This window comes from Mustelus asterias, chromosome 9 (genome assembly GCF_964213995.1).
Source record: "Mustelus asterias chromosome 9, sMusAst1.hap1.1, whole genome shotgun sequence".
NCBI classification, from domain to species: domain Eukaryota; kingdom Metazoa; phylum Chordata; class Chondrichthyes; order Carcharhiniformes; family Triakidae; genus Mustelus; species Mustelus asterias.
The window spans coordinates 91,788,057-91,801,217 of record NC_135809.1 but is presented as its reverse complement, the minus strand read 5'-3'; the positions used below and the strand labels follow the sequence as shown (position 1 = coordinate 91,801,217).

The following is a 13,161-nucleotide window of genomic DNA, read 5'->3' as shown; positions in this document are numbered from 1 at the left end:
GGAAAGGGGTCGAGGCCCCGAGGGGAAAGGGGTCGAGGGCCCCGAGGGGAAAGGGGTCGAGGGCCCCGAGGGGAAAGGGGTCGAGGGCCCCGAGGGGAAAGGGGTCGAGGGCCCCGAGGGGAAAGGGGTCGAGGGCCCCGAGGGGAAAGGGGTCGAGGGCCCCGAGGGGAAAGGGGTCGAGGGCCCCGAGGGGAAAGGGGTCGAGGGCCCCGAGGGGAAAGGGGTCGAGGGCCCCGAGGGGAAAGGGGTCGAGGGCCCCGAGGGGAAAGGGGTCGAGGGCCCCGAGGGGAAAGGGGTCGAGGGCCCCGAGGGGAAAGGGGTCGAGGGCCCCGAGGGGAAAGGGGTCGAGGGCCCCGAGGGGAAAGGGGTCGAGGGCCCCGAGGGGAAAGGGGTCGAGGGCCCCGAGGGGAAAGGGGTCGAGGGCCCCGAGGGGAAAGGGGTCGAGGGCCCCGAGGGGAAAGGGGTCGAGGGCCCCGAGGGGAAAGGGGTCGAGGGCCCCGAGGGGAAAGGGGTCGAGGGCCCCGAGGGGAAAGGGGTCGAGGGCCCCGAGGGGAAAGGGGTCGAGGGCCCCGAGGGGAAAGGGGTCGAGGGCCCCGAGGGGAAAGGGGTCGAGGGACCCGAGGGGAAAGGGGTCGAGGGCCCCGAGGGGAAAGGGGTCGAGGGCCCCGAGGGGAAAGGGGTCGAGGGCCCCGAGGGGAAAGGGGTCGAGGGCCCCGAGGGGAAAGGGGTCGAGGGCCCCGAGGGGAAAGGGGTCGAGGGCCCCGAGGGGAAAGGGGTCGAGGGCCCCGAGGGGAAAGGGGTCGAGGGCCCCGAGGGGAAAGGGGTCGAGGGACCCGAGGGGAAAGGGGTCGAGGGACCCGAGGGGAAAGGGGTCGAGGGCCCCGAGGGGAAAGGGGTCGAGGGCCCCGAGGGGAAGGGGTCGAGGGCCCCGAGGGGAAGGGGTCGAGGGCCCCGAGGGGAAAGGGGTCGAGGGCCCCGAGGGGAAAGGGGTCGAGGGCCCCGAGGGGAAAGGGGTCGAGGGCCCCGAGGGGAAAGGGGGTCGAGGGCCCCGAGGGGAAAGGGGTCGAGGGCCCGAGGGGAAAGGGGTCGAGGGCCCCGAGGGGAAAGGGGTCGAGGGCCCCGAGGGGAAAGGGGTCGAGGGCCCCGAGGGGAAGGGGTCGAGGGCCCCGAGGGGAAAGGGGTCGAGGGCCCCGAGGGGAAAGGGGTCGAGGGCCCCGAGGGGAAGGGGTCGAGGGCCCCGAGGGAAAGGGGTCGAGGGCCCCGAGGGGAAAGGGGTCGAGGGCCCCGAGGGGAAAGGGGTCGAGGGACCTGAGGGGAAAGGGGTCGAGGGCCCCGAGGGGAAAGGGGTCGAGGGCCCCGAGGGGAATGGGGTCGAGGGCCCCGAGGGGAAAGGGGTCGAGGGCCCCGAGGGGAAAGGGGTCGAGGGCCCCGAGGGGAAAGGGGTCGAGGGCCCCGAGGGGAAAGGGGTCGAGGGCCCCGAGGGGAAAGGGGTCGAGGGCCCCGAGGGGAAAGGGGTCGAGGGCCCCGAGGGGAAAGGGGTAGAGGGCCGATGGGTAGAGGGCCCAGGGGCGGGTCGGGGCCGGGGGAGGGTCGGGGCCGGGGGAGGGTCGGGGCCGGGGGAGGGTCGGGGCCGGGGGAGGGTCGGGGCCGGGGGAGGGTCGGGGCCGGGGGAGGGTCGGGGCCGGGGGAGGGTCGGGGCCGGGGGAGGGTCGGGGCCGGGGGAGGGTCGGGGCCGGGGTGTGTCGGGGCCGGGGGAGGGTCGGGGCCGGGGGGAGGGGAGGGGCCGGGGGGAGGGGAGAGGCCGGGGGAGGGGAGTGGCCGGGGGGAGGGGAGGGGCCGGGGGAGGGGAGGGGCCGGGGGGAGGGGAGGGGAGGGGCTGGGGGGAGGGGAGGGGAGGGGCTGGGGGGAGGGGAGGGGCTGAGGGGAGGGGCCGAGGGGAGGGGCCGAGGGAGGGGAAGGGCCAGGGGGAGGGGAGGGGCCGGGTGAGGGGAGGGGCCGGGGGAGGGGAGGGGCCGGGGGGAGGGGTGGGGCCGGGGGGAGGGGAGGGGCCGGGGGGAGGGGAGGGGCCGGGGGGTGGGGAGGGGCTGGGGGGAGGGGAGGGGCCGGGGGGAGGGGAGGGGCGGGGGGAGGGGAGGGGCCGGGGGAGGAGAGGGGCCAGGGGCAGGGCCAGGGGGAGGGGAGGGGCCGGGGGGAGGGGAGGGGCCGGGGGGAGGGGAGGGGCCGGGGAGAGGCCGGGGAGAGGGGAGGGGCCGGGGGAGGGGAGCGGCCAGGGGGAGGGGCTGAGGGGAGGGGCCGGGGGTAGGGGAGGGGCCGGGGGTAGGGGAGGGGCCGGGGGTAGGGGAGGGGCCGGAGGGAGTGGCCAGGGGGAGGGGAGAGGTCAGGGGGAGGGGTGGGGCCGGGGGAGGGGAGGGGCCGGGGGAAGGGAGGGGCCGGGGGAAGGGAGGGGCCGGGGGAAGGGAGGGGCCGGGGGAAGGGAGGGGCCGGGGGACGGGAGGGGCCAGGGGGAGGGGAGGGGCCAGGGGGAGGGGAGGGGCCAGGGGGAGGGGAGGGGCCAGGGGGAGGGGAGGGGCCAGGGGGAGGGGAGGGGCCAGGGGGAGGGGAGGGGCCAGGGGGAGGAAAGGGGCCAGGGGGAGGAAAGGGGCCAGGGGGAGGAAAGGGGCCAGGGGGAGGAGAGGGGCCAGGAGGAGGAGAGGGGCCAGGGGGAGGAGAGGGGCCGAGGGAGGGGCCGGGCCGAGGGAAGGGGCCGGGCCGAGGGAGGGGGCGGGGCCGGGGGAGTGGGCGGGGCCGGGGGAGTGGGCGGGGCCGGGGGAAGGGTGGGGCCGGTGGAAGGGAGGGGCCGGACCGGGGGAGGGTCGGGGCCGGGTCGGGGCCGGGGGAGGGTCGGGGCCGGGGGAGGGTCGGGGCCGGGGGAGTGTCGGGGCTGGGGAAGGGGAGGGGCCGGGGAAGGGGAGTGGCCGGGGAAGGGGAGGGGCCGGGAGGGGCCAGGGAGGGGCTGGGGGAGGGGAGGGGCGGGGACGGGGGAGTGGCCGAGGGAGGGGGTGGGGCCGAGGGAGGGGCAGGGCCGAGGCCGAGGGAGGGGGCGGGGCCAAGGGAGGGGGCAGGGCCGGGGGAGAAGGGGTGGGGGGGAGAAGACAGAAAAGGGGAGAAGCCGGAAAGCGGGGAATACCAGTAGGTGGAAAATCTGGAAGAGGAAAAGTTTACATCAGCAGGGCAAAGGTCAAAAGGACAGTGGGGGGAACGGAGGGAGGGAGGGAGGGAGTGGGGAAGGGAGGGAGTGGGGAAGGGAGGGAGTGGGGAAGAGTAATAAGGTGAGGAGGGGATGGTCGAGAAAGTAGAGGGACAGTAGGGAGGGATAGAGGGCACAGTGAGGGAGGGGGACAGTAGGGAGAGGGTGGTAAGGATGGGCGGAGGACAGCCAGGAGGGGAGCAGTCGGGAGAGAGTGGAAGACAGGAGGGGAGGGAGTAGAAGTCAGCGGGGAGGGAGAGTAGTGAGGCAAGACCATAAGACATGGGAACAAAAGTACTCCGCCATTCAATGAGATCTTGAATGATCTGGTAGGAAAATCCTCATGTCCACTTTCCCAACTTAACCCCATGATCCCTGATTCCCTTACTGATTAATACTCGGTCTATCTCCACCTTGGACATACTTACTGACCCAGCCTCTGCGGTGAAGAATGAAGAAATTCCTCCTCATGTCCATCTTAAATGGGTGATCCTTTACTCTGAGATTATGCTCTCTGGTCCTGACTCTCCCACAAAGGGAAACAACCTCTCAGCATCTACCCTGTCAAGCCCCCTGAGAATCCTTGAAATCTCAATCAGGTCGCCTCTCATTTTTTAAAACTTCTACAAGTGGAAGTCAAGCTGCTCAATCTCTCCTCACAAGAAAATCTCTCAGGATCAACCCAGTGAACCTTCTCCGGACTGCCAGTATATCTTTCCTTGGATAAGGGGACCAAAACTGTTCACAGTATTCCAGGTGTGGTCTACACAAGGTGTGCCATGTGTAGTTTTAGCAAGAATTCTCTATTTTTACATTCCATTCCCTTTGAAATAAAGGCCAACATTCCATTTGCCTTCTCTATTACCTGCTGAACTTGCATGCTAGCTTTTTGTGATGTCTGCACGAGTACCCTCAAATCCCTCTGCCAGCTTTCTGCACTCTTTCTGCATTTAAATAATGTTAATTTCCTTTATTCTTCCTCCCAAACTGCATAACCTCACATTTTCCTACATTATATTTAATCTGTCTATATCCCTCTGTAGACTCTGTCATCCACACCACTTGCCTTCCCACCTATCTTTGTGTTATCCGCATTTTCCAATAGTACATTCACTTCCTTCATCCAAGTCATTAATATATGTTGTAAATAACAGTGGCCCCAGCACTGACCGCTATGGCACTCTACTAGTTACAGGTTGACATCCTGCAAAAGCCCCTTATCCCAACTCTATGTCTTCTATTAATTAGCCAATCCTCTATCCATAACATACTACCCCCAACACATGGGCTCTTATCTTATTAAATAACCTTTTGTGTGGTACCTTATCAAATGCTTTTTGGAAATCTAAGTATATTAGATTTACTGGTTTCTCTTTATCTGTCAGACATGATTTCCCCTTCACAAACTGACTTTGCTTGATTATATTATGTATTTCTAAATGTTCTGCTAATACATCCTTTATAATGGGGGTGGGGAGGAGGAGGAGGAGGTGGGGGGATGTAGAGGGAAGAAGGAAAGGTGAAGTAGGAGAGGACGACATAGAAGGGGGTGAAGTAGGAAAGGAAGGAATAAGGTGGGGTGAAAGGGGAAGAAGGGAATTATATGAAAGATGAAATAGATAAGTAGGGGAAGTGGGTAAGCAGGCTAAAGTGGTTGAAGCAGGAAAGGGCAAGAGGGAGCAGGCAGGCAGAGAGGGGGGGGAGCAGGCAGGCAGGAGAGGGGGGAGCAGGCAGGCAGGAGAGGGGGGGAGCAGGCAGGCAGGAGAGGGGGGAGCAGGCAGGCAGGAGAAGGGGGGAGCAGGCAGGCAGGAGAGGGGGGGAGCAGGCAGGCAGGAGGGGGGGCAGGCAGGCAGGAGAGGGGGGAGCAGGCAGGCAGGAGAGGGGGGAGCAGGCAGGCAGGAGAGGGGGGGAGCAGGCAGGCAGGAGAGGGGGGGAGCAGGCAGGAGAGGGGGGAGCAGGCAGGAGAGGGGGGAGCAGGCAGGCAGGAGAGGGGGGGAGCAGGCAGGCAGGAGAGGGGGGGAGCAGGCAGGAGAGGAGGGAGCAGGCAGGAGAGGAGGGAGCAGGCAGGCAGGAGAGAGGGGGAGCAGGCAGGCAGGAGAGAGGGGGAGCAGGCAGGCAGGAGAGGGGGAAGCAGGCTGGAGGAGAGGGGGAAGCTGGCTGGAGGAGAGGGGGAAGCTGGCTGGAGGAGAGGGGGAAGCTGGCTGGAGGAGAGGGGGAAGCTGGCTGGAGGAGAGGGGGAAGCTGGCTGGAGGAGAGGGGGAAGCTGGCTGGAGGAGAGGGGGAAGCTGGCTGGAGAAGAGGGGGAAGCTGGCTGGAGGAGAGGGGCAAGCTGGCTGGAGGAGAGGGGGAAGCTGGCTGGAGGAGAGGGGGAAGCTGGCTGGAGGAGAGAGAGAAGTCGGCTGGAGGAGAGGGGGGAGAAGGCAGGAAGGAGTGTGCGAGAAGTGGTGGATAGGAGGCAAGCGGAATTCACACGGATGATCCCAGGAATGGTAGGCCTGACATACGATGAACGTCTGAGGATCGTGGGATTATATTCATTGGAGTTTAGGAGGTTGAGGGGAGATCTGATAGAAACTTACAAGATAATGAACGGCTTAGATAGGATGGACGTAGGGAAGTTGTTTCCATTAACAGGGGAGACTAGGACGCGGGGGCACAGCCTTAGAATAAAAGGGAGTCACTTTAGAACAGAGATGAGGAGAAATTTCTTCAGCCAGAGAGTGGTGGGTCTGTGGAATTCATTGCCACAGAGGGCTGTGGAGGCCGAGACGTTGAGCGTCTTCAAGACAGAAATTGATAAATTCTTGATTTCTCGAGGAATTAAGGGCTATGGGGAGAGAGCGGGTAAATGGAGTTGAAATCAACCATGATTGAATGGTGGAGTGGACTCGATGGGCCGAATGGCCTTACTTCCGCTCCTATGTCTTATGGTCTTATGGGAGGAGGCAGCAGGAGTTGAAGAGGCAGGAGGCATAGAGATATGGGTAAGTGGACGGGTTGTAGAAGGTGGGTGAGGGTGGTAGGTGGGTGAGGGTGGTAGAAGGTGGGTGAGGGTGGTAGAAGGTGGGTGAGGGTGGTAGAAGGTGGGTGAGGGTGGTAGAAGGTGGGTGAGGGTGGTAGAAGGTGGGCCGGGGGAGAGAGGAGGCTGTGGGGTGGGGAGCGGGTACAGGGTCAGGGGATACTGTGGCGGTGGGAGGGGTTCCTGAACGGTGAAAAGGACCAGGCAAGTGCAGTGGGGCAGGAGACAAATGGCATAAGTGAGTTGGTTGTGAGGGGGTGGGTTGTGGAGAGAAGAAATAGGATGGGGGATGCGGTGGAGGGAGTAGGACTTGGATAAAGGGATTTCGTAAAAGAACCAGGAAGAGCAACGTTGCTTGGAGTAGAGGGGAGATAGTCTAGGAATGGATGGATGGTTGGTTTTGTTGGGCACATTGGATTTGAGACAGGGAATATCTAGGAGTGGGGGACAGCATGGGGTGGAGGGCCTGGCAAGGGGCAGGAGGAGGGGCAGGTGGGGGGGGCACAATCCAGATGGGGCAGGAGGAACCCAGATCCACGTGGGGCAGTTGGCAGGGGATGGGGCGGGAAGCATGTGGGGTCCCAGGCAGGGTGGGCAGCAAGGGGGGGACCTGGGCCAGGTGGGTATGGCGGACCCCGGCTGGGCTGGCAGCAAGATGGAAGGAAGGAAGAAGGACAAAAACCAGAAGGGTTAGGGGAAATAGAAGGTGATAAACAAAGAAGGGAGGGTGTGAAGGAGTGGGGTTATAAGGTGAGGACATTAAATAAATGACTAATGGGTAAATCCATTGTTCAATTTCAATTACACACAGGCAATGACAGATAAGAAAAGATCAGTACCACAAGCAGGCAGATAAGCAACATCCCAGCCCAGATTATTTTCAGGAGGAGGACCAAAGGAATATCCAACCCCAGTAAAACGAATCCAAATGGATTCCACTCGGGTCACTTTCTGCTGGTTGGCACAATGAAAGCAAGCAAAACGTCCTCACAATGACAGGACATGTTAGGATCTCATTCCCAACAACAAAAATTAGAAACTTCTGCTAGTTTTGTCAGCTGACAATTTTGTCCTGAGCCCTTATGATTTTAAATGACTGTGGTACACGATGTAGATTTTTTTTTAAATGAAATTTTCATTGATAATTTTTTAACCAGCTGTATGTAGATGGTTTTTCAACTTACCAGAAATTCCTGAATCACAGAGGAAATTGCAAAGTAAAATCAAAGAGGGTGTCTTTATGACATTCGTGTATCATCAGGCCTCATTATAGATTGGTGTGATCAATGTGTTTTATTTTAAAGATACAATAGTTATCACACATGGGTACAAACACAGTCTAAAAGATAAGTACGTTATTGGTACTTGGGGGGGGAAATACTAATATTTGTTCAGTACTCCAAAACTGACAGAGACTGAGCCTGACAGTGTGAGGGAGCTGAATTAACATAATGATAGATATCATCAGTACTTTCATCTGAAGTAACTTTGTAAAGGTGACTGGGTGAAGCAAGGGGCTGCTGCAAACTGAACTTGTTAAAAAGTGTTCCATTGAGAAACTGGGCAAAGGTTTATGTTACTGGACAAAAGTTTGAAGAAAGTGGGAATCAGGAAATAGCGGTTAAATACCATTGAGTTTGGGTTTTAAAAACCTGTAAATTTCCGACAAAAGGCCGAAGGGAATGAGGAGTTCTGTGTTTTGGAAGTACCAAGAAAGAACGAGTTGGAACTGAAAACCACACAACAACCTTGAATTAGACACAATAAAGATGCAGTGAGGGGTTATATACAGAATAGAAGGTGGCAGCTTAGTGGAGCAAAAGGGAAACTCAGAGGAGCACTGGTCAAAGTATCACTGACAATATAAAATTAACTGAATGCTAATTTAGTGTCCTCACACCGTTAGATCCAGTAACTCTAACCAATTTTTAAAATGTTAACAGCATTTGCCATTCAAAAGTATTACAAAAATTTACAGAAACTTGATGAAAATGAGCAAGATTTATAAATAAGGGGGATCCAATTTGGATTCTGCCCCTTGAAGGGGTTATATTAACAAAGTGGAATTATCTTTTAAAGTGCGTTAAGAAAGACAGAGCTAACCCTGCAAGCATTAGGAATGTGGCAGACATTGAAGTGGAGCAGACAAATAAAGCCATTGGACTGATATGCAGCTCTGACGTCTGTGGGCTGATTCACAGAAATGTAAAGTCAGCATGTTTTGTAGTGGTACAAAAGATGTTTCTATCCCATGGGTAAGAACATAACCCTAAACCCTTGAAGGGTTAAAGAGAAATTATGCACATTATGCAAGAAGTCACCCAATCAGTTTGAAGTCTCAACAATTGTCATAATGAGGTGCTTTGTTTCTCTTCCCCCTCAAATGCACAGCACAGGTAGATCTTATTGTGCAGTGAACTGCACAAGTACAACGTTTTATTGCAACATAACATGCAGGAGATTGTGGACTCTGGGAACACTGATGGCAATGGGCAACATGGTCACATCACAACAAGAAATCTCTTGAAAAAATATATGATATTACGCACTGTTCCTTCCATCATATTTCCAATAAGATCCATTTAAAAACATATTTACAGTTCACAAATATGAAAATAGAAACATTTGTCATATTAAACCATGGGGGAGGAGGCAGGAAGAGAATAAAAAAGGTAACACTCCCAATCATATTCCCTCTGAACATAAACTGTTGCCCAGTTGTGTAATTTACCCCACAACTGAAGTACCTCTAACCCACCAGATAGTATTTGCACTTTGTTATCCACTGTTGCTATTTAGTGGAAACAAGTTTTCTCAAAAAATTTGGCCTTTTGCTTTCCCATTGGTTAATAGCTGTGTCAGAATAATATGTTTTCCTGCCTCAGTAAAACTTAATATGACAAAGGCGTGAAGCTGAATTTAGTATCCATTCAACTAGTTCAATTCACCTAATGACAATACTTCCATTTAATTTTGTATTTGCTAGAATAACCAAATGGAAACATATTGTGCCACATAAAGCCAGTGTTAGTAACTGGCTTACTATCATGTGACCAGAGTAATTCCTGACATAACTGGATATGAAATAGTTTTCCACCATCCCACTTGACAGGTATTACTCTGGCTCATAAACATACAGGTCTGCAAAGAGGTTAATGAAGATCTAATGTAGTGTAGAATTTCCAAAGATTTACTTTTCTTGGATTGCGCTTCAAACTGGTTGAGGTTCTGAATGTTGCAAGGCATGACCTCCAGTCTCTGTCCATGAAGTTCTCTTTGTGGGAGTTGCTCCATGAGGCGTAGAACGGAACTTTCAGAGCCAAGATATACTTCAGCAAACCTGGTCAATAAGTAGAGGAAAACAAAAAGATAAAGATCTCTATTATTCATCACAGTATAGCAGTACAGCAAGCAATTTCTAGTTTTCTCCCCATTTCTCTTGAAGGCCCTTGCTAGCCATTGTTCCATGGGTTCCAACATTTGTGTGTTATCTTGGCCCAATGTCCTTTTGTTCATGTATAAGTCCAGACAGTGGGTGAACCTTGGAGAGATAAATTTGATCCTTTTTTGACACAACATCTGCATTTATGCACTTTCTAGCTGAAGGTACTGGATAGTGATCAAGAGTTGTAACCCACGCTGATTTTCCCTTCCCTAATGCTCTTCCCTTCACAGTCAATTCACCAAAGAAAACAGATCAAAGACAAACCAGGGAGTGAATCTAGGACCCTTCAAGTCTGATTCTTTCAATTGTAGCATGTGCCATCTCTACCCACCAAACTCTTACAAAACCATCACTAACCTAAGTGCTCAGGTAAGGAGGGAAAATAAATAATTAGATAATGTTCCTGCTTCTGACTGCCATCCAATGAGGTGTTGGTGGAATGTGTACATAGACAGGATTCAAGCTTGCTATGGCATGCAAATATTTTTATCTTCCTAACAACATTGTAGATGTACTTACACTGATGGCCTGCAACAATTAAAGAAGACAACTCACCACCACCTTCTCAAGGGCAATTAGAGCCCAGTTCACTTCCACTGATCCTTATTTCTATTTACAGCAAGATGTGACAGATTCTAGGTAACTTAATTTTACATCTGATCTGATTATGAACAAACATAACATAAGAAATAGTAGCAGAATAATTGTAGACCATACAGCCCATCAGGCCTGCTCTGCCATTCAATATGATCATAGCTGTTCTTGGGCTTCTACTTCACTTTTCCGCTCGCTCTCCATTTCCAAAATGTTTCAGTTAGTACAAGTTCCCAGTCAACAAAGTGGTTACAAAAGTTTGCATCTTAAACTCATATATAGAAAGAACAAAACATGCTGTACTCTATACATATTTCATTCTCACCTTTTGCTGTACCACTCATTTTCACTCCTCGTGCCGGGCAACCTCTACATCCTCACCAAATTTTACAATTCTGCAGGCATCATAACCAAGTCCAATTCTGTCTTCTAGATTGCAGAACTGTCCTAATAGATCATAGAATCCCTACAGTGCAGAAACAGGCCATTCAGTCCATCGAGTCTGCACCAACTCTCCAACAAAGCATCTTACCCAGGCCCTATCCCCATACCTCCAATGTATTTACCCTGCTAATCCCCCAAACTACACATCTTGGGACACTAAGGGGCACTTTAGCATGGCTAGTCCACCTAACCTGCACATCTTTGGACTATTGGAGGAAACTGGAGCACCCGGAGGAAACACATACAGATACAGGGAGAACGTGCAAATGCCACACAGCCAGTTACCCTGGCTGGCATCGAACCAGGATCCTGGCACTGTGAGGCAGCAATGCTAATCACTGTGCCACCGTGCTGCCCAAAGTCAACCAAGGCTGGAATTGAACCCGCATCCCTGGTGCTGTGAGGCAGCAGTGTTAACCACGGTGCCACCGAGCCACCCTTCTATTGCCCTGGCAGAGATTAGCTAACTGAGGCAGAGCAGGCTGGACCTTCTGTTATGCATGACTTAGTACTCCAACTGGTGGTACAGTTACCAACTCAGTCACTCGGGGCTTCATTTTCTCAACTTTCTACAGTGGAAATGTCAACGCTTCGGTTTGCTTCACAGAATCTGTCTGGCCTGATGAGTCATCTGGCATTTTTTGCTTTTATTTTTATAAAAACTTGTTTAATCTCACGGTACCATTCTCACAGGTTAAACATTAATTTATTTACTGCATTGTAATTCTCAGTTCAAAGTGTATTTGGCATCTTGCTCAGCAACATAATCACACAGGCCTGGTTGTCTCATGTTAAAATTGATTCAGACCTATTTTTTTTAAACTGACAAGAGTCTAGATCCTTTTCAAAACTCTTCTCATGTTAACTGCTATTTGTCACTTCATTAACTGAGCCAAGATTTGGTAAATGCCATTTCAAGTGGCAGACGTCCTGACTTTCAGAGAGATTAACACCCATGCCACACTGCTGCATTTATTAAATTATAGATAAATAAGTAAAACACCTGCTAACATTGGGAATAAAAAATAAAACCGAAAATGCACAGCTGTAGTGCAGGTCCTAATGCACCTGGGTAGAGAAGAAAGGTTTATGTTCTGATAAACAAGCTCTATACAAAACATGAACTGTTCTTTTCTCTTTACAAAAGTTACTGAACCTGGTATGAAATCCCAATTTTGTAATGCCTAGTAAACTAATTGCACTTCAATATACCAATCATAGGTGCCAATTTGGAGACCTATTTTATAACAGCATGCAAGCTGTGGTAATGAGTTGAAAGCTTCTCTTTTTTTAAATGATAATCTACAAACAGATTTGTGCAGAACTGAATGCATGAGCTGCTAGTTTCTGACACAACACACCATGTTAACACCATGTTGAGTTAACACAAAGCTGAACTGCATCTTCCCTTATAAGCACTGGTGGCGTTTCCCATGGTAAATGTGTGGGGTTTACTGGGTTAGGGTGGGGGTTGGAGAAGATGCTCTTTCAGAGAGTTGGTGCAGACTCAATGGACGGAATGGCCTCCTTCTGCACTGTAAGGAACCTATGGAATTAGACAGTAATATGTTGGGCCTTATTTGTATTCATGCAATGAAAGAACGAACCATGTTAATCATAGAATCAAAGAATCCCAACAGTGCAGAAACAGGCCGTTCAGCCCATCAAGCTTGCACTGCCAACAATCCCACCCAGACCCTATTCCCATAATCCCAAGTATTTATCCCATTAATCTCCCTCACACTAAGGGCAGTTTAGCATGGTAATCAAACTAACCTGTACATCTTTGGACTATGGGAGGAAACTGGAGGAAACCCACGCAGACGCGAAGAATGTGCAAACTCCACACTGACAGTCACCCGAGGCCGGAATTGAACCCGGGTCCCTGGCTCTGTGAGGTAGCAGTGCTAACCACTGTGCCACCATGCCACACACATCGTATTAATAAGATGAAAAGCACAACAGAAATTCAGTGTTCCAATCCCCAATCATCACAAAGAGAAAAAAAAAATCAACACATGCTTAATTATTGCTTTGTTATAGTAATATGACACAACGCGAGGATGATTCAACTGAATGGCATTGTACTAAAAAGGTCAGAGTGTGCTCTGGCTCATTAAAATAATTGTACAAACTTTCTCAACCAAACAGTGCAACTCTTATGACAAATTATAAAGTAATATGCGATATAACCTGTGGCTGATGTTGAATGGAATATTAATGAAAAAAAGTCTCCATTTTCTTGCTGTGGTGTAGTTCCACAAGTTCCTGCAGTCTGTTGTACCACATCAGTGACCATCTTTGTATGTGGCCTAAGAGGGAGCAGATTTCTTGTTGTGGCACGGCAGACTATTCAATCACAATGCTCATCACAACTAAATCTGATCCTATCCTTATTTGATGTCCACAGATCTATTTTCAGGAGGACACACA

At 53.2% G+C, this 13,161-nt stretch overlaps 1 protein-coding gene across 2 annotated transcripts in view; it reads right to left on the bottom strand.

Moving 5' to 3' along the window:
- Positions 1-13,161, bottom strand: part of LOC144498823 (cleavage and polyadenylation specificity factor subunit 7-like) — an 82,263-nt gene that overhangs the window by 41,293 nt on the left and 27,809 nt on the right. For both annotated transcript variants that reach the window (XM_078220543.1, XM_078220544.1), the window contains exon 4: positions 9,440-9,585. In XM_078220543.1, coding sequence (XP_078076669.1) covers positions 9,440-9,585 — 146 coding nt within the window. The remainder of the gene's footprint in view (positions 1-9,439; positions 9,586-13,161) is intronic.